Source organism: Apis laboriosa, unplaced genomic scaffold (assembly GCF_014066325.1).
Source record: "Apis laboriosa isolate Shangri-la unplaced genomic scaffold, ASM1406632v1 scaffold23_cov150, whole genome shotgun sequence".
NCBI lineage: Eukaryota > Metazoa > Arthropoda > Insecta > Hymenoptera > Apidae > Apis > Apis laboriosa.
The window spans coordinates 396,642-423,051 of NW_025222452.1; the positions used below are offsets into that span (position 1 = coordinate 396,642).

Sequence of the window (26,410 nt, forward strand, 5' to 3'; positions counted from 1 at the left end):
CGAATCTTCGTTCTTTCGAATCTTCGTTCTTCCGAATCTTCGTTTTTTCGAATCTTCGTTCTTTCAAATCTTCGTTCTTTCGAATCTTCGTTCTTCCAAATCTTCGTTCTTCCGAATTTTCGTTCTTTCGAATCTTCGTTCTTCCGAATCTGCATTTTTCCGAATCTTCGTTCTTCCGAATTTTCGGTCTTCTGAATTTTCGTTCTTTCGAATTTTCGTTCTTTCGAATCTTCGTTTTTTCGAATCTTCGTTCTTCCGAATCTTTATTCTTCCGAATTTTCGTTCTTTCGAATCTTCGTTCTTCCAAATCTTCGTTCTTCCAAATCTTCGTTCTTCCGAATTTTCGTTCTTTCGAATTTTCGTTTTTCCGAATCTTCGTTCTTCCGAATTTTCGTTCTTCTGAATTTTCGTTCTTTCGAATTTTCGTTCTTTCGAATCTTCGTTCTTTCGAATCTTCATTCTTCCGAATCTTCGTTCTTTCGAATCTTCGTTCTTTCGAATCTTCGTTCTTTCGAATCTTCGTTCTTCCGAATCTTCGTTCGAAAACGCGGCGAGAAAGAAAGATGCTGGCTTCGATTTCCATTCGTTAGAATTTTTTTACAGAAATAACGAACGGACTTTCGTTTTCCTTTCCTTTCGCCCTTGGACTCTTGTTCCATTTTAAAAACGAAACGAAACGATGTGTCCCCTCGGCGAGTAGATCCCCTCGACCCCTTTCGATCAAGACGCCGTATAAACGATCCGCTTCCGGTCCGCGTCGCCATCCCTGTTGAACGAATTCTTGCAGCGCCACCCAACTTTTGCGGCCGCGGGAGGAGGCATACACGCAGGCAACCGGACGCGTGTACGCGTTCCACGTCTATTGCGATAAATGGTGGTGGAACCCGCTAGTTTAATTCGTGCTGGTTGTTGCGGAGAAGAGAAAAGAAAAACTTGAGAGATGGAAACGAGGACGGTGGTAAAATTATTAAAATATAAATTAATTAAAATTATTAAAATATAAATTAATAAAATATAATACTAAAAATCGCGAAACTGACGAGGGAGGAGGTAATAGGGAGATAATGGGCGGACACGTGACAACCCTCGGGACATTGATTTTCAACTTGATGGATGGCTGATTAATCGACTACGGAACAATGTAAACGGAACAATGCCGCTCGATGGCGTCGTCCCCTACAACCGATTCCTCTGGGACACCGATCCTATTCGAGGCTTCTCCAAATTCTTTCATAGGGAACGTATGGTATACGTATATGTATATATATATATATATATATAAAATATGAAGCTATCCATGCGTATAAGTGCGTTATGCAAGCATAACAGACCATTGGACGGAACATATTGTAAGACGTTGTTGCCGGCTATCTCGAGCGGTGATCTGAATCACTCTGTTCTACTTTGCTCGCTTTTTGCCGGATAGATTCGCTAGCGATGGCTTCGAACGAAACGCTCCAACGAAATTTCGTATCGCTCCTTCTTATTCAAACGAACCATCAATTTCCATTCTCAATGCCAATTCTCGAACGTTGATACGCACTCAAATACAATACGTCACGTGGTTTCGCCTTATTCTTCTTACGGATTGGATTTAATTAAACGGAGGAATCGAACGAAACGCTCCAACGAAATTTCTGTCGTATCGCTCCTTCTTATTCACTAACCATCAATTTCCTCCATTAATTTCCATTCTCCCGCTATTTCCATTCTCAATATCAATTCTCGAATACGCACTTAAATATAATACGTTACGTGGTTTCGCCTTATTCTTCTTACGGATTGGATTTAATTAAACGAAGGAATCGAACGAAACGCTCCAACGAAATTTCTGTCATATCGCTCCTTATCCACTTTCGAACCATCAATTTCCTCCATTAATTTCCATTCCGCTATTTCCATTCTCAATGTCAATTCTCGAATACGCACTCAAATACAATACGTCACGTTACAGAGACGTGGTTTATTCTTATTCTTTTTACGGATTGGATTTAATTAAACGGAGGAATCGAACGAAACGGTACAACATGTCGCGCGACGACAGCGTTCTGGTGCTGATTGGATCTAATCCGTTTAATTCGGGGAATGAGTTTCAGCGGACCATTTTAATTCGAGCTATCGCGTCGCGTCGCGTCGCGTTTGCTCTTCTTCTCCTCGAGTTGAAGGAGGGGGGGGGATCGTCCCTGTGCTGTGCTCGCCAACGTTGGCCAACGTGTTCGCAGTTTAACGATCGCGCCGGGAATCCTGGACGAGTTTGCACGCGTTGCGCTTATTAGCGACTCCCCGAGCACGTTCTCGAAAGAGCACATATCTCTCGATCATCCTAACTTGTTCCAACTTGGGACAGGAGAGGAAGAGGGGAGATTTGGGGAGAGAGAGAGAGAGAGGGAAGGTCGTCGAAGCCTGGGAACGACTGTGATTTCACGAACGATCGTCGGGATCGAGAGCAGGTGGATCGGTGGCGGGACGAAGTTCGAGTTTTGCGGATCGATTTATCGCGTTGTGTTTGCGCGAGTTTCAAAGTAAATCGCGATTCGTAATTAGTGGTTGAGTAGTCTTTGTTAGGATAGGATAATGAGCTTCTCCGTTTCAAGTTTCGAATTAGCGGGTAGAAATAATATTCTTGGATATTGTTGCGTAATAAACAAGTATAATAACGTATTACAAGGTAATAAAAATATCGAAGGAAGGAAATTTGAAATAATAATTAATTTTAAATAATTTGTCGGAATTAATTTCTTCTAGATAAAATGATATGCATTGCAAATGGAAATTTCAAGATTAAGTTTCGCAAAAATCTTAGACTCTTCTACATACGTCGTTTGGAATTCGAATATTTCTGCACACAATCCTAACTGTTTCTCGATCCTTATGACAACCGATGTACGGGTGTGTAGAAATTTCTTTTGCTTCTTCGATCGATATTGAAAGATCGTTCTAAGGAAGTAAGTAGAGCTGCAACAAATATTGCAAATACTTGAAATTATTAATCGTCGATTCTGATTAAAATGAATTGAAAGAAATTATTTTTGTCGAAGGTTAAATAAACTTGGAGACGAGCAAAATGACTTTAATTGCTACTCAAAGTATTTAAAAATCACCTCCTTGTCATTTTCATAGATGCACTTGCTAAATTGCCACGCAACCTCGCATCCCTCCGTAGATGTCACTAAAAATCAATCAAAATTATCAATCAACAATGAGCAAGAATAATTAACTTTTATTCTATCGATTGGCACGATGAACAAACACTTGCCTTCCTTCTTGCACGTTTCGACTACGCTCTCAACGCGTGGAATGTATTCCTCGAATAATATCATACGGGCATTCTTCACGAAAAAATCCCACAGAATAACGTCGTTCTTCATCTAGGAACAAACTTTTCTCGTTCTCATTAATCCTTTCGAGAAAGACGGAGAAAAAGATTTATTTGAAAAGATTCGTTTACCGCTTTAGTCGATATCAAGATGCACTTCATGTAGCACATCAGCCTCTCGTCCTGCGGGAATTCGCCTCTGAATTGGCCGTCTAAAAGCTCTGTAGCGAAAAACCGTCAAACGTGAATCAAATTTTCGAGAAAAAAAAATTCGTCGGATCGTTGAATAAAGTGAATTCTATCGCGCATTCGATTTCGATCAAATTTCCAATTATCGAGAGTCGCCGTCGCGAACGTCACGAACCCACGAATCATAAATTTGCAACATTTTTCTCTACCAACTGCTCGAAGAAATTTCATAGAAGCGAGTGCGAAACACTGGATAATCGCAACGATTGAACGTCGCATCTATCCAAAGGAACAGTTCGTATTTCTAGTTCCTTCGAAACATCCATCGAGAAAAGTATAATACCTTTGGGGGTATCGTTCTTCTTGCTGCAAACTTTCCTCAGGTTCTTGATAGTTTTCTTCGCTTCCTCGATGCTCATCTTTTTCTGTATATGCAAGAAAAAAAAAAAAAAGAAAAGCCAAAAGTGCACGATGCGCGTACGCTCGAAGGCCAATTACACGAAGAATCGATCGATCAACTTACGCTCACGGTATCCTCGATCGCTAATAGGACGAGCACCAACGCAACCAGCAGGGAGACGCCGAGCCTCTTCATTCCGTTTCTTTCTTTTAAACGTATCTAACTTGGCAATGCCGCGGACAAAATGGAGTAGCGATTGTCCCCCATGGATAGAACGTGGCACGATTGCGCGCACCCTGTTTTATAGTCCTTATCGTGGCGGTAGGAGAAGGAAGAATTATTTTGTGGGTGTTGCTCGAGTCTCGAGGCAAATATTAGCTTGGTTAATAATTAACGTGTTACCTCCGCTTTCCGTCCACGATCTTGAGAGGTTAAAGCAATGCCGGAAAGGGAGGAGTAACGTCGCCATGTAATTCGGATTACATCGCCGATACAAAGTGTTACGTCACTTTTGATTATATCCGCCGTGCATCTTCTATTCTTATCTCCCATCTTTTTTTCTTTTCTCGCAATTATTTTGTCCGAACAGGTGTGTAAATAACGATTTAGGGATTTGAAAGTGCACGGTATTATTATCTTGGATCGTATTTCTATGTTGTCACGAATACGAACAAATATCTCGGATTAAAATTTCCACGCAAGGAAGGAAACGTTAATTGCCTTCGTATTTTCATCAACGTTTATTTATTTAGTTATTTATAATATATATATATAATGCAATATATACTAGTGATAAATATGAAAAATTATACGAATATAATATCTAAACTAATGTCCAAGTTTATGAATGTTTAAGATATTAGAAATATTCGATGTGATTTCTGGAATGATTTTCCTTGGTCGTGCCATTATTCACGGGAAGAAAAACTTTTCCGGATTCTGTTTGTAGTGGCATTGCACGTATTGATACGTTTTCTGGCAATCATCGCCGGTATATTCTGCGTACAATTGTAAAACATTTAGAAACTCGAGAGAAGTTTACGCTTCTTAAAGTGTCTTGTCTACAAATTTCGAATTTGAATATTTATCCTTACCTTCGTTACGGCATACCGCTACGATTTCTTTTCCTATCGCTACCTCTTCCGGTGGCATCGTGATTTCCAGTTGTTTTACGATCATATCAAAGTCGATGTTTCCATTTTTAAACTGGGGAATGATGTATCGAGAATATAAATTGATCCATCTTACAGATCTTCGAATTTATAAATTATTTCGATTTTTCACTTACAGTTCGTAATAACTTCATGATGCACGTCGTGTAACATTGAAGATCGCGATCATCGGGGAACTCACCCCTTCTCATCCCATCGATTAACTCTGTGCCCGAATAAATACCGAAACAAATAGAAGCGAATAGAATAGGTTCGTTTAGATCAAAGATATTATTTTTACTCACCTTCCGTTGTGGTGATTTTTTGCAAGCACGATTTTCGCATATTCTTAGCTATTTTTTCTACCTGATCGGCACTCATCTGCAGTTAATCGAAAAACTGAATTTTTTCCTTGCTGCTTTTTTTTTTTTTTTTATCTTACACGAACGAAAGAAAGATAAAGGGAATTTTAGAGATAAAGAATCACCGATAATAATAAATATCTTTGCATGCATCGAAGCAAAATCGAACGCGATTTCTCGAAAGACGTAGAAAACAAATGGACTTACACTTTTCACCGGTTTTAATGCCACAAACGTCATAATCGTTATTAATAAAAATATCGATTTTACGTACATAGTTGAATTCTTAACAATCAATAAACTCTTGATAAACTTATACACAAATAAAGATGAAACGTTAGTCTTTGAACCAAGACTAAGGAACTGAGGGCTCCGTCCACCTGTATTTTCCTTATATAAATCTCTCTTAATTTCGCGTTTCGCAAGTCGCGAATAATATTATTTTCGTTAAAACGCAAGATAATTCGATAATTTGATATTCGCCGAGATCGAGGGAGACGATTTTCAAGCTTGATGACAAGTTTCCCTATTTTATGTAACTCGAATTAAGAACCGTATCCGATTACAGCTCATCCAATAAATAATCATCTTGTTGCGAGTTTGAAAAACGAGAATTGAATTCAACGTGGTAATTTTTAATCCATAATAAATATCCGAGAAAAACGTAAAAGGGACCGGTCAAATTTTTGCCAAAACTTTCTCAAAAAGATTTTTTCTCGACCCCCTGCGATAAAATTTCTCAAGAAAAATATATTCGTTTCCCTGTACGAGACGTGTATTTCCAAGAATCGAAATTGAAAAAGTATCGACCAACCTTCCACCGCAAACCTCCGACGAATTATTCCATTATAGTTTGCCGTCCCCTTCGGTGGTTGCACGGTCCAACTTGCACGAAACAAATTCTCTCTCGTCTCCACTCGTGTTAATGTCGAACCCTTGTATCTCGAGATTCCATTCCCATATTCGGCGAGCCGTATTTCAACGATCGATACAACTTTTATTCCACTATTAATTTCATCCCTATCTCTAATGAAATTAATTAGACCACTCGTATCACGAATAAATCCAGTCTCGAAGCTGGCCTAATTTTTTCACATTTCTTCTCAACGGAAGAGGAAGAAAGGAAAGAGAGAACGTCCGTGGTGCTCAAGGATTAGCTCAAGGATCAACTTGTACAAAACGGAGTAAGTTTGCTTAGCCTGAAATGATGGAGGTGAATTGAAAGGGGTGAGAAGGAAAAGAAAAAGCGATCTATACGACCCTGACACGTTTGAAATTTTTACTTGAAAAACCATCTATCGCGGGAATAGAAAGTAGGAGGAGGAGGAGGAGGAGGAGGAAAACCGTGTCAGTGTTTATTTTCATCCATCTTGAAGGCAAGAGAATAAGCCGGTTCCCTTTTTTCCCTCCCTTCTGCCTCGACCGTGGCCGAGTTATACGCTCGTTCTTCTCACTCGCGGCTTTTCTCCCTCCTCCCCCTCCGTTCTTGCCCCCATGAAAAATGCAGCAACGATTTTTTCTCGTGCCTCGCCCCACGTCGTCCCTGACCAAGATCGCGATTCAAGTTTGTTGGCTTCGCTTTTTCTCTCTCCTTTTTTCCTTTTCTTTTTGCATTCTAAGCCGCGTGATCCTCATTTAAGATAAACCCCCGTCACATCCGCCCCTCTGAACGACAATAGGACAATAGGAAGGGTGTTATTTATGCAGTCGCGAGTTTTCCCGATCGATTTGCCATTTTCTTACATCGTGTTCCTCGCTATATTTATCTGAATTTTATCTGAATATTATAATTTTTTATTATCTGAATGTTAATATAATCTGAGTAATTTATCCGATGCTTCTTTTCCTTTCTCAGATGATGATGGATCTGGAACGTGGAATGGGTATGATAGGTTCATCGAGGGGAGGGGCCTCGATTCGATTGTTCCGTTCGCGAATATGCATTGTGGAAATTGATTGGAATTGGATTTGGTAGAAAGTTCATCGAACGGAGCGTGGATCATTTGTACGGGTTCCATCGGATTTTCAGAGAGAAATATCGACGAAGGGTTTCCTTCGCTTTGGGGAATCTATCGATTTCCATCGGGTTTGCGAGAGGAAAGCTTCGACAGCCGGGATATCTAAACCGGCGTCCTATGGGGTTCCATGCTTCGTTGCTCGCATGACTCACGCCGAATATACGTACGTAGGATCCGTGTAAGAGTAGAAATGTTCGCGAATTCGAGCACCGTCGTCTCTTCAAACCTGCGTCTCTTCAAACCTACGTCGAGAGAAAGTTTTCACAATTTTATTTCACAATTGTAATTCCTTCGATCTACATTATCCGATTAATCCAAATCATCTCTTCAAACCTGTATCCAGAGAAAATTTCGACAATTTTATTTCACAATTATAACTTCTTCGATCTATATTATCCATTTAATCGAAATATTCGCAAATAGAATATTCATCTCTTCAAACTTACGTCGAGAGAAAATTTTGACAATTTTATTTCACAATTGTAATTCCTTCGATCTATATTATCCGATTAATCCAAATCATCTCTTCAAACCTGCGTCCAGAGAAAATTTTGACAACTTTATTTCACAATTGTAATTTCTTCTATAATTTCTATAATTTCTATAATTTCTTCGATCTATATTATCCAATTAATCCAAATGTTTTCGCATCTCTTCAGACTTCTTGCGTCGAGACAAAATGGAAATATTTGGTAACTTTATTTCACAATTGTAATTTCTTTGATCTATATTATCCATTTAATCCAAATCATCTCTTCAAACCTGCGTCCAGAGAAAATTTCGACAATTTTATTTCACAATTGTAATTCTTTCGATCTATATTATCCAATTAATCCAAATGTTTTCGCATCTCTTCAAATCTACGTGTTTTGTCGAGAAAAAATGGAAAAATTTGACAACTTTATTTCACAATTATAACTCTTTAGATCTATATTATCCAATTAATCCAAATGTTTTCGCATCTCTTCAAATCTGCATCGAGAGAAAATGGAAAAATTTGACAATTGACTTTATTTCACAATTGTAATTCCTTCCATTAATATTATCCAATTAATCCAAATGTTCTCGAATCGAGCGTCCATCTCGAGAGAAAATTTTGATAACTTTATTTCACAATTGTAATTCCTTAATATTATCGAATTAATCCAAATATTCGCGAATTGAACGCGCATCTTTTCAAATCAACGTCGAGAGATAATTTTGACAACTTTATTTCATACAATTGAAATTCCTTCGATCTATTCTATCCAATTAATCCAAATATTTTCGCATCTCTTCAAACCTGCGTCGAGAGAAAGTTTTCACAATTTTATTTCACAATTGTAACTCCTTCGATTAATATTATCCAATTAATCCAAATATTCGCGAATGGAGCGCGCACTCATTTCTTTTTCAAACTTGCATCGAGAGAAAATTTTGATAACTTTATTTCACAATTGTAATTTTTTCGATCTATATTATCCAAATTAATCCAAATCATCTCTTCAAACCTGCGTCCAGAGAAAATTTTGACAACTTTATCTCACAATTATGATTTCTTCGATCTATATTATCCAATTAATCCAAATATTCGCGAATAGGGCGCGCACTGTCATTTCTTCTTCAAACTTGCATCGAGAGAAAATTTTGACAACTTTATTTCACAATTGTAATTTCTTCGATCTATATTATCCAAATTAATCCAAATCATCTCTTCAAACCTGCGTCCAGAGAAAATTTCGACAACTTTATTTCACAATTATAACTCCTTCGATTAATATATATTCGAATTAATGGAAATATATTAACAAGTCATCGGCAAATGGTATTACAAATTGGAAGTGTTTGGCTGTTTCGAGTGACACGCGGGGAGAATGATGAAATCGGACATGGATGGGACGAGAGTGGCCGCGAGATCTCCGAAAGACAACAACGTGTTCTGTCAATCTAGGCGGACGGATGTATATGAAAATTTCAGGAATAGTCTGAGATTTCTGACACCGAGGGTTGATGTAGCCCGTGTCACAGGGGAACTCGATACTCGTATCGACAGATAGGCGCGGTGGTGAGCAGGGGTGAATCGCAATTACATTCTCGGGATGACCCTTTAAGGTCGTTCGGCTTTGATGATATTTAAATTGCACTCGAAACGTATTGCGTGCATCGTGCTTTGCCCTTCAAATTCCACGTTCAATAATCGATCGTCATTCTCCCGATATCTTAATAATTAAATCGCGCCTGTATACTTTTCTTTACCCTTAACTTGTTGTGACTGATTAACAATTCGAGGTCAAGTTGGCTTCTTCTTCCAATGACACTTTCTCTCCGAGTGCTTTGGATCCGGAGCTTCAATCCGCTCCAAGTGGGCTTAAGTCACGTCGACTCTCGCCATTCCTCCTACTTTATCTACTACTACTACCACCACCACCAACGACTCTTAATCCGGGGTTTTAGAGGGATCTTAGAGGGATCTTCGTTCGATTTGTATATAACTTCGCACTCTTAAACTTGCTCGAAATAAAATAAGAAGATTTGTAATCTGTCGAGTATAAGCGACGTATAATCGATGTCGTGAAGAAATATTGAACGAGAGAGGGATGGAAACGGGTACTGTTTCGATTATCGAGCGAGGAGGAGAAGTATTTATTCGCAAGGGAGAGAAAATGAAAGAAATTTGCCGGTTCATTATGCCCACATCGCAACGCACGCGATGAAAAAGAATAAAAGGGTAACTCGTGACTGCCACTTGGCCAGCTAGTCACCCCTTTCGCCACTCGGAACTTCCATTCACCGCACGACAAGGCTTTAATTGCTCTCGGTTATTGTGCAATCGCGTATCAACGTCGACAGAGTGGATCAAGTCGAGTTACGTAAATAATGAATCGAGGTAAGCTTCTATTCAACAATCGACCGACCGACCGACCGACCGATCGATCGACTTGTGAAATGTGAAAAAAAGCGATAAATAATTCCATTTGTCGAATCGAAGAATCAATGTATTATATATATATATATATATACGAGAAGAGAATCGATCGATTCAAGTTTTCAAGTTTCTTTCGTTTGGTAATAAAATCTCGAGGCGAGTACGATCGTGAAAAATAGGATCTCAAAAGAAACGAAAATTTTTCTTCGCAAAAATTGAGTTGGTTCGTTAGAAAAATTCCATTCTCTGGGGATCGTCGACCAAAGTAACCAACGACGTGCGCCTTTTTCATCGAAAATTATGTTTGTCGTAATTTATAACGATTATTGAATCGAACAGGGGATCGTTTATCCGTAACAAAGAGTTTCGAAAAAAATTTACTTATTATATATTTCATTAAAATATGAGAGACAAACGAACAACATTTCTCTCTAAAAAAACAAAAGTCGAATGATTGTTTTCGATCGAAAAAATCGAGCGATAGGAACGAATTATCGATATAACAATTTTTGCTCGACGTTCCTTTCTTCATCAAGGAAAATTTACTTATTATATATTTCATTAAAATATGAGAGACAAACGAACAACATTTCTCTCTATAAAAACAAAAGTCGAATGATTGTTTTCGATCGAAAAAATCGAGCGATAGGAACGAATTATCGATATAACAATTTTTGCTCGACTTCGTTCCTTTCTTCATCAGGGAAAATTAAATTAAATTAATTTGTCGATAAAATATATCGATTACTGAATCGAATGGGAAATTGTTTATCCGTGAAAAAAAGTTTCAAAGAAATTTACTTATGTATTTTATTAATACATAAATTTATATTTTATTTTAATAATTCGCGATTAAAGCATATAGTATAGTATATACACTATCTTCTCTCTCTCTCTCTCTCTCTCTCTTTTTAAAAAAAAATAAAAAACAAAGATCGAATAATTGCTTTCGATCGAAAAAAATGGATAGGAAGGAATCATCGATGTAACAATTTTTCTCCCCCCTTTATGGAGGGGGGGGGCAAGAAATTCCGCGCTTTACATTCGTCACGCCTCCCCCTCTTTCCCCCTCCCCCCGCGCAACTTTGGCTCGCGCTCCCCGCGTCGCACGGCGAAACTTTATCGGACATCTTCTCCACGTTCAATATTGACTTTACGAAAGTGGCTCTGGATGGAAACCTTCTAATTTTCCGGGTTCCGATTCCATGATGCAATGCAAATAAAGCCAGGCATCCGCTGTACTGGCACAAACGCGGCTGTGCCCTTGCAAACTTCATTTCTTCTTCCCCGATCCCCCCCCCCCTCTTTTTTTTTTTTTTTTGCTTCCTTTTCCTTCAAACTTATCGCCCTCTTGCCTCAAAAGAATTTGAGAATACGATTCTCTTCGCGTGCATTTCCCTCTCTCTCTCTCTCTCGTCACTCTCTCTCTCTCTCTCTCTCTCTCTCCTCTCGTCGATTCGAGGATTATTTATTATCGGAGAATTACGTAATTTTTATTATTCGCCTTTAACGGATGATTATGATATGAAGTTTGTTATTATTGTTATTATTATTTTTTTGAAGTTTTTAAATGAAAATTAAACAAGTGGAACGAGTGAATTCAACGGAAAAGGTGGATGTTGGTTGATCAATTATTGCGCAACGTAGCGCGACGGCCGGAAACGGAAACGGCCGGTATTGGATTACAGTGTTCTCGCTGTGTTCCTGGATGAATTGTGTTATCGCGGAGTAACAACAGCTCTCACGGGGCGCTAGGTTTAGGAACGATTTTACGACGCGGTTTCGCCGTAACACGGCTTCAATTAAGGATTAACGTGATTGCAAATAGCCACTGTGCATACCAGCGTCCATACTCGATCGAGTATCAACGAAGTTATGAAGTTAATCATGTTTCTGCAATGAAATCGAACGTCGTATTTAATTCGTACCGTTTTGAATAATTTCATGAAAAACGATAATCGAATTAATCGCGTTATTATTACGTGTCGAACAGAAGATGGATGTTTGCGAGTTCGTTACTTTTTCTTCCTTTCCCCCTTCCCTATTTACTATTGTTTTATCCTTTTCCCTAACTCGAGTTAAATATTAATCGAGTCTTCAATTCGTTCCCGAATTTTCATTGAGAAGATATATATATACGGAACGACGGTTTCGCAAGTAGAAATATCGCAGCGTGCATTCATTAAAGAAATAAAAGCCGATTGATGTAGACGAAACGAGGTGCGCTTCGACGACTCTAACCCCTTTTGCTTCTCTTTCAGCTGCTTAATTCCCTGGCGACCGATTTGGACTGCATGCTGAGCGAGCTCTGCACGACCCCGAATTCCTACGAGCGGTGAGTACTTCTTTCTTTCTTTCTTTCATTCTTTTCACCTCCGTCTTCTTCGTCTTCTTCGAGGTCAAGGGCTATTGATGGCGATCGATATTCGACGTATACATGTGTGCGCTTAGTCACTTACACGTTTTCTCGTGAATTATTTTATATACCGGTTTCATCCATTTCGAATCTTACGTTCGTTTAAATTTAATTAATTTAATTTTTAATAAATTAAAAAAAAAAGAAAAAGCGTATCAGGAGCATTATGGACGACATTATGCATCGAAGCGTGCGTACGCAAACAAACAAACCGTTATTAGATACTCGAAAGGGGGCGTGAGAGCAACCCCTTTGCGTGATCACGATTAAATGGCGAATTGGCGTGATTTACGATGGAAATGTTGACGGCGCGACACGCAGAATAATTTCCATATCGTAAGGGTCCTCCAGTAGTGATCTACGGCCAACTTTGCCTACAATATCCGCGATGTTATATGGGACACCGTGTGTAACCACCACCCCGTTGGATTAAACGCGCGCATCTAACTTTATATACGACTTCCTTATTACCATGCCCCGATTTATATCGTCTTACGTTTTATATTAAAATTGAAAGATCGAGAAGATCTTTTTACTTTTCCAAAACGAACTTGCAACTCGATCAATTGATAATAATAATAATAATAATATGGGAAAATTAATATGTAAAATAAATATGTTTCAGAAATTTTATATTATTTTTGTATTAGAAATTTATATAAATGGAGAGGATAGGATTCGTTATTTCCATATTAGAAAGCGGGGAAGGAAGGACAGCTGAAAACGATTATTATTAACATTATGGCGTTGATGGGCCAACAACACATGCCACGAATCATTGGGTCATTTGCTCGTGCAAAATTCTAATTTTCCGGATTTTTATTGATATTTATTGCTTGTCGCTCCTTTCACCGTCTCGCGTGTTTCCAAACGATGTGCAGAAACGAGATTGGGATGAAGATTGATGCGACGCCTTTCCTTTCCTTTCCGTGAAACTCTACGAATTCAGAGGACGTTTTCTCTGCTGGAAAACTGGACAATCCGTTTATTAATTCGATATTAGCAAGCGGATGAGAAAACTTTCGCGAAAGTAAAATTGGAAAAAAGAGTAAATAAATAAGGGTGTTCGAAAAGATATGAAATTAAAAAATATCTACGATAATAATAATAATTGATTTATTTGGAGAGACACGATCAGTCGATAACAGGAGATGTTATTCGCGGAAGGATTGCAAGCGTTATCTCGTAGCAATCTGAACAAGTCCGTCGTTCCTAATTTCGTCGCGACTTCAAAAGTCGCCGACCATTCATCAGAAACTTGTATAATCTATCAAGATATCCATCTGCTCGTTTATAGGAAAGTTTCCGTGTTTCCTCGACCGTCCCGCGATAAATTCCAGAGAAGTTCATGATAGAGAGGCAGAGAGAGGGAAATGATCGATATGGAAATTGTAGAAAATAACCTCTCGTTTCACAAGCGTGAATTTGTAACGAGTTCGAAGTATAAAATATGTAAGGCGATCGATTTAAAATGTATATGAGATATAAATATATAACCGATGAAATTTCTTTGTTCGAAATATAGAAAGGAATGGATAAAACGATCGATTTAAAAATATACGAAATATAAATAAAATCAAATGGAAATGAATCAAAGCTAGGATCGTACGATTTTGAACGAATTGCAAATGTAAAAAGCAATGGATAAAGCGATTTAAAAATACGAAATACCGATGAAATGAAATTAGAATCTATTTTGAGTGAATTGTAAATATAAAAAGCAATGGATAAAGCGATTTAAAAATACGAAATATAAATATAACCGATGAAATGAATCGAAATTAGAATCGCACGATTTTGAACGATTGCAAATATAGAAAGCAATGGATAAAGCGATTGATTTAAAAATACGAAATATAGATACAATCGACGGAATTTCATTGGAAATGAAACAAAGCTAGGATCGCACGATTTTGAACGAATTGCAAATACAAAAAGCAATGGATAAAACGATCGGTTTAAAAATACGAAATATTAATATAATCGACGGAATATCTCTGAAAATGAACGAAATTAGAATCGCACGATTTTGAACGAGTTCGAAATATAAAAATCGATGGATAAAGCGATCGATTTAAATACGAAATATATATAACCGATGAAATTTTTGGAAATTCATGGAAATGAATCGAAATTAAATGAAATGAACGAAATTAAAATCGCACGATTTTGAACGATTGCAAATATAAAAAAAAAAATAGATAAAACGATCGATTTAAAAATATACGAAATATAAATACAATCGACGGAATTTCACTGGAAAATGAATCAAAGCTAGGATCGTACGATTTTGAACGAAATACAAATACAAAAAGCAATGGATAAAACGATCGATTTAAAAATACGAAATATTAATATAATCGACGGGATATCTCTGAAAATGAAATTAGAATCGCACGATTTTGAACGATTGCAAATATAAAAAAAAAAAAAAAATGGATAAAACGATTGATTTAAAAATACGAAATATAAATACAATCGACGGAATTTCACTGGAAAATGAATCAAAGCTAGGATCGTACGATTTTGAACGAATTGCAAATACAAAAAGCAATGGATAAAACGATCGGTTTAAAAATACGAAATATAAATATAACCGATGAAATGAACGAAATTAAAATCGATTTTGAATGAATTGCAAATACAAAAAGCAATGGATAAAGCAATCGGTTTAAAAAAATAAATATAACCGATGAAATTAATAAAATTAAAATCGTACGATTTTGGGCAAGTTTATAAAAAATAATGGATAAGCGATCGATTTAAAAATACGAAATATAAATATAAGCGATGAAATGAATCTAAATTAGAATCGCATGATTTTGAATGCATTGCAAACATAAAAAGCAATGGATAAAACGATCGATTTAAAAATACGAAATATTAATATGATCGACGGAATATCTCTGAAAATGAACGAAATTAGAATCGCACGATTTTGAACGAGTTCGAAATATAAAAATCGATGGATAAAGCGATCGATTTAAATACATACGAAATATATATATAACCGATGAAATTTCTCTGGAAATGAATCGAAATTAGATGAAATGAACGAAATTAAAATCGCACGATTTTGGATGCATTGTAAATATAAAAAGCAATGGATAAAGCGATCGATTTAAAAATATACGAAATATAAATATAATTTCCAGAATTTTTTTGAAAACGAACAAAATTAGAATCGCACGATTTTGAATGCATTGCAAACATAAAAAGCAATGGATAAAGCGATCGGTTTAAAAATATACGAAATATAAATATAATTTTCGAAATTTTTCTGAAAACGAACGAATCGCATGATTTTGAATGCAAACATAAAAAGCAATGGATAAAGCGATCGGTTTAAAAATATACGAAATATAAATATAATTTCCGGAATTTTTCTGAAAACAAATGAAATTAGAATCGCACGATTTTGAATGCATTGCAAACATAAAAAGCAATGGATAAAGCGATCGGTTTAAATGCATACGAAATATAAATATAACCGATGGAATTTCTCCGGAAACGAAGGAAATTACGATCGCTCGATATCGCGTGATATCAATTGGCATCGCGGCAAAATTTGAAACTCGACTCGCGGTTAATCCGCGATATCAACCGGGCGGCGTTTCCACCGCTCGCAAAAATCGAGTTACGCGCGCGGATGAGAGAAACAGGGTCCGCTCGAAAGTGAAAAGGGATGGGGAGGGGTGGACGTTTCCGGGGGATCGTGGAAACTCGTTGAAACGGGATGGAAGCGCGATGGGGAAAAATGGAAATTTCATTCGCGTCAACAGCGAACGATACGCCGAAAGAGAGTAACTCGACTCGTTATCGGGCCACGAGCTCCTCTTCCATATCCAGTCGATCCTCTCTCTCTCTCTCTTTCTGCCTCTTCTTCTTTTTATTTCGTTTTTCACGCGACCAACGAGAAATTTCTTCCTCGAGCACGGTTGAAAAATAATTCGAGAATTTCGGGGACGCGAGTTTACCCGCTTCGCTTTTTTTTCCTTTTTTCTTTTATGCAAATTTCGGAACTTTTATGTAGGGGATAAATTAACCTCGTGTTTCCAAAGGTGTTTATAACGGATATATCTCGAGCTCGCTTTTAAACTTTTCTGCAAATCTCGATTGCTCGTTTAGAGAGCAAAGGACGGCGTTCGAAAGGAAACTCGTATATAGGTGGCGTATGATTATCGACGCGGAGAGATGAGATTTCGGCCGCCGCGCCACTGTCACTTACACAACCCCTGCGAACAGAAATCGCGTTCCACCCCTGGTGGAGGCGGCCGGTGGAATTGAAATGAAATTCCATCCCCAGGCCGCAACCCCGCTGCCGCTTGAATTATTATCGGCCGGTAATCTCGCTAAAAAGTTGGCCCTCCTTGATGTATCGCCGTTCCTTTCGTTCCTCCTATTACCGCCTCCTCCGTTTCTCCCCCCTCCACCTTTCGCACCGCGGAAAGATATTCGACGAAAGAGTTTTCCTCGTCATCATCGTCACCGTGTCTCCACACTTACCGTAAAGTTGTCATCAGCGTTTCAAGATTTGGAAGTGACAGGGCGTTTGGAGTGTTTCTCGCTTCGCTTCGCAACGCTTCGTCTCGAGTCCTCTTCAACCGCGACAATAGCGTTCTTTCAACGAGTTGGCGACGAGTTGGTGGGGTGTTTCAACTAGCTTCAACTATTCTACCCCCTTACGCGCTCTCCTCTCCTAGCAAATATACCCTCGACCTTGAATTATTCCTCGAAAAGCTTTAAATTTTTTCGCGTATATTTCTGTATTCTTCAAGAAAGAATAATTGGAATTTCTAGTTGCATTCTTTTTTCCTCGATAAAACCACGCTTTCTAATTCCTTGCCTCGAAGCCTCGAGAGGGTTTCCTTTACGGGGGGTTGATTCGATTAAACTCGATGTAACGTTGGATCGATCCGACGTTGAATCGTCCGCGTCTCCCTTTTTTTTCTTTTCTTTTTTTTACGAGGATATCGAAGCGAACGTTCGATCGTAAACAGGATTTTTACGCCCGTGATCTCGAAACCGCTCGCGAAATAAACGTCGAAAATTTCCTTGCAGAGAAAGGAACGCGAATCACACTCGAATAAATCATCGATGCTTCATTTGGAGAGACGTTACCATAGTCATTGGGGATGATCGACGGCCAATTATCAAGATCGAGATCGATAGGAATATATATATATATAGAGCGTTGAAAGGGGAGGATTCGGTGGATCCATCCGTGAATCGAGTGCCGTTTAATGGCCCTGATAGACGGAGAAATAATAGACGCGTGGCTAATAATACTTGCCAGGAAGAGGAAGAGAGGATGGTTCGATTTCTCATCCGTCCGACGGATCCACGTCTGCTTACTTTATCGCCTCTCCCAGACTTCGAACGCGAATTTTGAATGAAACAAATCGTTTCACCATTTTGATTTCGTACTCCTTCCTCGAATATCGATCGATGACGAATCGAACGAGCGATCCTCTTCTAATCCCGTCGAACGATTTTTTCCATTCCAATTCGCTCTCTCTCTCTCTCTCTCTCTCTCTCTCTCGTTAATAGGGGATGACCGCATAATCGTTAAGATAATGATCCGCGTCGGGCGGGCAGGTAATCGATGCAGAGCAGATGAATCGGATGCACGCGTGTCCGTGCTTCCCTCGGGCCACCTACTCGATGTATACGTACTTTCAACCCCTCCCGATCTCGATCTCGCGTTCGATCTTGATAATTGGCCGTCGATCATCCCCAACGACCATGTCCATGGTAACTTGTCTCCGAACAAACGATGGAGCATAGATAATTCATCATTGTGCGTGATTCGCATTTCGTTTTTCTTTGAATCAATTTTCTTTCCCTCGTTTTATTTCTAATTCTAAATAAGTGTGTATCTTCTTTTTCGATACAGTTTTTAGATTCGAAGCATAGTAGGTTCGAACAACGTATTAAAAATGGAGAAAATTGAAAAATTTTCACTACATTGAAACTCTATATATTAAAATTTAAACGTTCACGGATTAAACGAAATACGCATACGTATATAGGCAGAGAACTAATCGATGATAACTGATCAATGGCCAATGTTTCAATAGTTGAGAAATATCCTGTAAATTTGTTAAGAAACATTTAATTTTCAATTTTATAATACGACATTTCGAAATATCTGTTTTAATTCAAGTCGTTATAAATTATCGATAAGTTTTTCATTTTTTTTTTTTTGTAAATTAAGCTTAAGTAATTACTTCGTATTAGGAGTTCACAAATGATTTGTTAATGATTTTTTTTATACCTTCCACGTAATAAGAATTGGATATATGAAAAGTAGAAACTTTCTGCTTTATTTTACCGCCATATTCGATTCGCAAAACTTTGTCAAACTATATTAAACCTAACATAGGATTCTTTAATCTAGCCACTGATATTTATGGATTAATTTTAGTTATCCTATGTTATATATGCATTTCTATCGTTTATTCGTTATATTTTTTTATTTTTATTTGTACATTTTTTAAAATCGAACATAAAAGCTCGAAATCGGAGAAAAATAATTTTGTCGAGTTAAGCCCTGTCGTTCGAATCGAATCGAACTGGTGGATCGGAGAAGAGAGTCATGGCGTATTCTCCTCCTCGACAAAATTCTACCTTCTCGAATTTTTCCTCTCCGAAATCCCCAGCGATCGAAGCGAAACGAGCGCACCGATCGAATTATCGGGAAACTCGATACAAGTACGCTAGGAGAGGGGAAGATAGGGGAGGAGGGAGAAAAAAGAAGGAGATAGAGAGGAGGGATTCCCCTGGGTTGATTTCTCCGGGTTGCCACCGGATATCCCCCTGATTTCTGACGACTAACGCGAGTCTGATGTTTGCGAGGGTGAGCAACCCTTATCCGACCACCCCGTATCGTTAGCCATAGACAAAAGGGTGTGTCGTCGAAATACGTGCCCCCCAGGCGCCGCTAATTCTCCCGATAATAGATTTCACCCCGCCAGTCGCGAGATTTTTCTTCCTCCACCTCTGGTCACTTCCTCCAGCCAACAGACTTTATCCTTTATCCTTCGAGCCCGTGGGAAAAAAAAAGCGATCCGAGTTTCATACGGATTCAGTCAGAGTTTATATATCGTGTTATATTTTATTATATTCGTGGGAAAAGAATTGGTGGAAAAAATTCAATCAATGTCGGGCACCGCGTTTCGATTGTCCGTCGATTTCTTTGAAACGTTCGAAGCGCCGTGGCTGGATTATTATCTCGGACGAGACACGTCGAGTTTCCGACAATCGGTTAATTTCCGGCCCGTGTCAACGCCAGGTGTTGCGTCGTTTCACGCACCGAATCGCGCAAACACGTCAGATGTTGCGAATACGCCTACCGGTCAATATCGCGTAATACAGCGCAAATACGGTAAATTCGAATATGCGCTTCGATCGAGAGATTATTATTTCTCCTCGAAAGACTTCGCTACGATTTTTCGAGACAAACTTTTTAATTCTTTGCACGCCAGGTCTGTTTCGCTCGAACCAACAACTCTAGATTCAGACTCGCGCGTTCGGTGATCTCATAATATTATCATAATATAATTAATCATAAGATAAGATTATACGTAAAGAGCTTAGGAATCTATTTATGAAGCGATATTTTAAAAAAATTAAACGTAAATAAATATTGTCGCCGTTCAAGTTGCCGCAACAATCCCAGTGCCGGAGAACCACTGCTGGAGTTACGACATTAACTCGAATGACCGAGAGTCACCGTTGGAGAGCAAAGGGTTAATATTATTATAATATTATATTATATTATAATAATACTGTATATAATATACTATAATATATATTATATATATACTATATATAATATATTATAATATATAATTACTATAATATATTATAATAATATTTGCCTCATGGATCCAAATAGTGCCGGAGAGTCACTGCTGGAGTTACGGTATTAATTCGAGTGGTGACCGAGAGTCACCGTTGGAAAGCAAAGAATTAATATTATTATAATATTATATTATAATAATACTATATATAATATACTATAATATATATTATATATATACTATATATAATATATTATAATATATAATTACTATAATATATTATAATAATATTTGCCTCATCGATCCAAATAGTGCCGGAGAGTCACTGCTGGAGTTATTAATTCGAGTGGTGACCGAGAGTCACCGTTGGAAAGCAAAGAATTAATATTATTATAATATTATATTATAATAATACTATATATAATATAATATAATATATCATAATATATAATTACTATAATATATATTATAATATTTGCTTCATCAATCCAAATAGTGCCGGAGAGTCAATGCTGGAGTTACGGTATTAATTCGAGTGGTGATCGAGAGTCACCGTTGGAGAACAAAGGGTTAATATTATTATAATATTATATTATAATAATACTATATATAATATACTATAATATATATTATATATATAATATAATATAATATATCATATTATATAATATATAATTACTATAATATATATTATAATATTTGCCTCATCAATCCAAATAGTGCCGGAGTGTCACTGCTGGAGTTACGAGTTACGATTAACTCGAGTGGTGATCGAGAGTCACCGTTGGAGAGCAAAGGGTTAATATTATTATAATATTATATTACATTATATTAAAATAATACTATATATAATATACTATAATATATATTATATATATATACTATATATAATATTATATATATAATATAATATAATATATCGTGATATATAATTATAAGTCATTGTTACGGCATTAACTCGAATAGTGATCGAGACTCATTTGGAGAGCAAAGGGTTAAACTTACTTACTCTCGATCTCGATTCGTTACTTTTTCGAAGAAGCGTCGAAACGGAGATCTCACCAATTTACTTTACTTATCGATTGCAAACGTCACCCGATCGGTCGATCGCGAAGCAAACCGTAAATCAATGGTGTGTCACCGGCCGTCTGCCCGGTGTCTGAGGTGTTTCTTAACAGGCTTCTAAAACTGTCAGCCGCAGGCCCCCGTGGTATCCCCATAAATTCCACGGGGGAGGATCTCTCCCCAGGGCCTCTCCTCTCCTCTCCTCTCCTCCCCGTAGGCGTGGTTGCGAGCGTAAACGATATAGAAGAACGCGGAAACGGAACACGCCGCTTCTTCTCGCGTTTGGAAACGGGACAGAAGGCGAATCCTCGATGATAGAATCGTTGCCTTGGAAATATAGAAGAGCGTAGAATTCGAAGGGACAAGGGATAAGTTCTTTCCCCTTCTTTTTCCAAATTCGAGAATTTTATTACATTATGTATCCTCCTAGGCGCGGCTGCGATACAAAAGGACGCGGAAACGGAACACGCCGCTTCTTCTCGCGTTTGGAAACGGGACAGAAGGCGAATCCTCGATAATGGAATCGTTGCCTTGGAAATATAGAAGAGCGTAGAATTGGAAGGGAGAAGGGATAAGTTCTTTCCCCTTCTTTTTCCAAATTCGAGATTTTAATTAAATACGTAAATCAGATAGATACTTGTCTCGTGACTCACGATCTTTCCAATTCTTCTCGCGTCTGAATAGGATTTTCGTCGAGCGATTCCTTCGATTCGCCTCCTCGTCGAACTTTCTCGATGCACTCGAACGATCCTCGTCTTTCGAATTAAAATTTCCGGATTTAAATCTTTGCTACGACTTTTTTCACGATTCCGTGAGATACAGCGTTCTCTCTCAGTGCACAAACCGTTTCCATAGCTTCGATACCTGGTTTCCTAAACTGGAACGCAAAAATGACGCTGAAAATTGTCACACAATTGTCAAAGCGCTCGTCGCGACTCTTCTTAAAGACGAAAGAACGCTCTTTTCGTGATCAAGCACGAACACCACGAACTGGAAGTGATTCGAATTCCGTCAAAAGTTAAGATAGAAAAAAAGAAAAGTATTTGCATACCTAATATTCTCACTTCGATCGTTCGTCTTGGCGAAATTTCCCCGGGAAATTCGAATTCGTTGGGATGGAATTCCAGGCTTGAAATCCTAGGTCTCCCTCGAACGAGGGTTAGACGCGGAACGAGGGGGAGGAGGAATTTACGAGGGGACGCAGGAACCGTTCCCTGACCATTAATGGGAACCGCTCTCGAAAGTGAATCCCGTTGCGCGAATTGCAGCCCGATATTGAGCGCGATAATTCGCGGCCTCGGCCTAGGATCGCGCTAATATTCGCTCTCTCTCTCTCTCTCTCTCGTCCTTTATCCGACCAATGACGCTCCATTAATCTTTGCGCTTCGTTACCCTCCGTCCTCGAAACGGGAATCGTTTAAACTCGACGGCTGACGGTACATTGAATCTGACGGATGATCGATGAACGAGTAAATTTACTTGGACTCTCCTGACTCTCAAAATATTAGGATCCACTCCCTACTCGCGACGAATTCGTCCTGGACGAAGAGAGAGAGAGAGAGAGAGAGGGATCGAACTTTAGGGATGAGAGGTTATTATCGGTTAAGATCGTTCTTGCATCTTCGAGATTCCTTCGAGAATTCTCGCGCTTGTGAAGTGGACGCTTAATAAGTCGGTGCTCGTATAGAGCGGGCGGTTCTTTTCTAGCCTCGAAACGAGAGGCGGGGACGGTTGGACGGAAGGAAAGGAACGTAATTGGGGATGATTGCACCTGGTCGATCGAGCCGACCAACGAAGAACGTCTGCTCGAGGTAATTCGGAAGGTCGATCTCTTTTTTTCTCTTTTTTTTTTTTTTTCTTTTTAATTTCTCGACACCTTTATGACGCGGTTATTCTCTTAACGAACGTTGCATTTCGATATGGAGAAAATCGTGATTCCATTCCGAAATATCGAGATCGAATATAATACGAGGTAAAATGGAGAGACGATTTTTAGAGGAAAAGTAAAGGGGGGAGGTTTTCGAGGAAGATTTCTCCCGATTTCTCTTTCCACGCTGTGCAAACTAAGTTGCACTCGGCCCACTCTGAATGAATCTTTCATGCTCCCCCTTTCCTCTTTTCCTTCGCTTGTCCCGTCGAGCGTACGCGACTCAATCGATACTGGACCGACCTTGAATTATGCACACTGGCGCGACGTGGCCAACGGGAAACGAACCGTTTTCCTTCGAGGCTCCTTTCGATTCCAAAACTCCTTTCCCCTCCTCCCGAAAATATTGAACGATGTTAAATAAATTTTACGTCTAATTTCTTTCGAATCGGATCTCGAAGGGACACATTCATTCGAGACACTTCACGAATCCGTGAATGAACGTGGTAAAATTGAATCGAGTTTTGATCCGCGCGATCGACACTTTAAACTTTAATCGAAGTCGAAACGTGGATCGGCGAGTGCGAAGCAAACAGAGCCGCAAGAATCCCGGTTAAAATAGTGAAATGTTGGCCGGCTAGTTCACCGGCCGCGCCGCTTTCCGCTCGATTATTCGCGTCGCGTCAGACCCACCCATTATTTCGGATACGTACTACTCGTCTCTGTCGCAACAGGTGCACGAAGCGCTCACGACGCGGACCAGAAACGAGATTGGATCGACCTTCCTTCCTCCCTCTCTCTCTCTCTCTTCGTGTCGTCAAAATTTATTACCGTCCAGTGTTTACCTTGTTCACGAAATTATTCGATCGTATTCCTTTCCTATAGATTTATTTTTTATCTTTCGCGATGTTAATCCAAGAATAATCAATCGATTCTCGTTTAACCCTTGATTTTTTTATCAATATTCGATCGTTTTTATCGGTATCTTTCGTGATACTAATTCAAGAATAATCGATTAATTTTTATAATTTTGGTTGATTTTCCGTTAATTTTCTTTTATCGAAATTATTCGATCGTATTCTTTTCCTATAGATTTATCCTTTATCTTTCATGATATTAATCCAAGAATAATCGATCGATTTTCGTTTTCGTTTTACCGAAATTATTCGATCGTATTCTTTTCCTATAGATTTATCTTTTATCTTTCGCGATACCAATCGAAGAATCGATCGAAATTATTCGATCATGTTTCTTTCCTAGATTCATCTTTCGCGATACTAATCCAAGAATAATCGATTAATTCTCGTTTTTATAATTTTGATTAATTTTCCGTTGATTTTCTTCTATCGAAATTATTCGATCGTATTTCTTTCCTATAGATTATATATATAATCTTCATCTTTTATCGGTATCTTTCGCGATATTAATCCAAGAATAATCGATTAATTCTCGTTTTTATAATTTTGATTAATTTTCCGTTAATTTTCTTTTACCGAAATTATTCGATCGTATTCCTTTTCTAGATTTATCTTTCATGTTTCGCGATACCAATCCAAGAGTAATCGATTAATTCTCATAATCTTGATTGATTTTCCATTAATTTTCTTTTATCGAAATTATTCGATCGTGCTCCCCTTCCACGGATTCATCCTTTATCTCTCGCGATACAAATCCAAGAATAATCGATCGATTCTCGTTTTCGTAACTTGATTTTCTCATCAATATTCGATCGTATTCCCCTCCTACAGATTTATCTTTTATCGGTATCTTTCGCGATACTAATCCAAGAATAATCGATTAATTCTCGTTTTCGTAATCTTGATTGATTCTCCGTTGATTTTCTTCTATCGAAATTATCCGATCGTATTCCTTTCCTACAGATTTAGATTTCCTTTAGATTTCTTTTATTTTTCGCGAATTACAAATCCAAGAATAATCCATCGATCCTCGTTTCCGTAACCGTCTTCTCGTTCGATTCTATTCGCGTGTTCATCGATGCAGCGATTGATTTGAGAAAAGACGAGGTTTCCTGCCTTTGGCGATATTATTGCGACACGTCGTATCGTACGATACTCGTTCGATCGAAATTCTCACAATCGTTTCGAGCAGTGGCCACAACGCGTGCCGATCACTTTTTATTTCAAGGTTGATATCGATAGTTAGATTGATTTTTGCGCACGAGATAATTCGTTTCCATAATTGATCGCGTATCTTTCGTTTCGCGGATCTCGAAATTCGAGAATTTTAAAGGCGTTGGGCAGAGCCTGCGAGCTCTGAGAAGGAATAGGAGGAGTTGTGCCGAGCGAGAAACGAAATTCACCGAAAGTAAATCGAGTTTGCCAGTAGTCCGGGACCAAAGGGTCTAACGAACCAAAAAATCACGTTGCCACGAAGAAGAAGAGGAAGAGGAAGAGGAGGAAGAGAGAGAGGGGTAGTAGGTAAGGAAATCTCGCGTTTAAATGGAAATTTTAATTCGAATAAGAGATTCCGATACGTGCCAAGATTTTTGCTTCTCACCTTTTTCTTCTCCTTTGCGTAGCAAATTGTCGAAGAAATTTCGAAAATCGCTTCTTTTACTTCATATTCATTTTACTTCAATATTCATTCGTTGAGAGAGATCGCTACGAAATTTGTACATTGATATTTTCTTTCGCAAAAAATATCTTTCAAAACTTTAGAAAACATTTAAAAAAAGATACGTAATCTTAAAAGTCAATACACGGATGAGAATTTTGCCAATTAGTCGAAGAAATTTCGAAAATCGTTATAATCGTTCGTCTTTAACTCGATATTCATCGATTGAGATTGCTATTTATACACTGATATTTTCTTTTACGAAGAAAAATATCTTTAAGACCGATACTTAAAAGACACGTGATTTTTATATAAAAGTCACTGAAATGAGATTTTTGCCAA

The 26,410-nt window shown here is 38.3% G+C and overlaps 3 protein-coding genes across 8 annotated transcripts in view; 1 reads left to right on the forward strand and 2 right to left on the reverse strand.

The window, feature by feature from the left end:
* The window catches only part of LOC122713385 (protein sprint), a 144,257-nt gene that overhangs the window by 40,726 nt on the left and 77,121 nt on the right, over positions 1-26,410 (forward strand). For 5 of the 6 annotated variants that reach the window (XM_043933772.1, XM_043933763.1, XM_043933765.1 and 2 more), the window contains one exon: positions 12,603-12,676. In XM_043933772.1, coding sequence (XP_043789707.1) covers positions 12,603-12,676 — 74 coding nt within the window. Of the gene's footprint in view, positions 1-12,602; positions 12,677-26,410 lie in introns of those variants that run through there. The other variant, XM_043933774.1, reaches the window with a different exon arrangement.
* LOC122713393 lies at positions 2,631-4,160 on the reverse strand. The gene is made up of 6 exons (XM_043933809.1): positions 4,029-4,160; positions 3,849-3,930; positions 3,449-3,537; positions 3,257-3,368; positions 3,102-3,169; positions 2,631-2,955 (listed from the first exon to the last, which is right to left on the reverse strand). The coding sequence occupies exons 1-6, from the start codon at positions 4,098-4,100 to the stop codon at positions 2,938-2,940; spliced, it is 441 nt and encodes a 146-aa protein (XP_043789744.1). The 5' UTR covers positions 4,101-4,160; the 3' UTR covers positions 2,631-2,937.
* Positions 4,655-5,753, reverse strand: LOC122713396 (general odorant-binding protein 72-like). Its single transcript, XM_043933813.1, has 5 exons — positions 5,626-5,753; positions 5,362-5,437; positions 5,194-5,282; positions 5,000-5,111; positions 4,655-4,903 (listed from the first exon to the last, which is right to left on the reverse strand). The coding sequence occupies exons 1-5, from the start codon at positions 5,692-5,694 to the stop codon at positions 4,818-4,820; spliced, it is 432 nt and encodes a 143-aa protein (XP_043789748.1). The 5' UTR covers positions 5,695-5,753; the 3' UTR covers positions 4,655-4,817.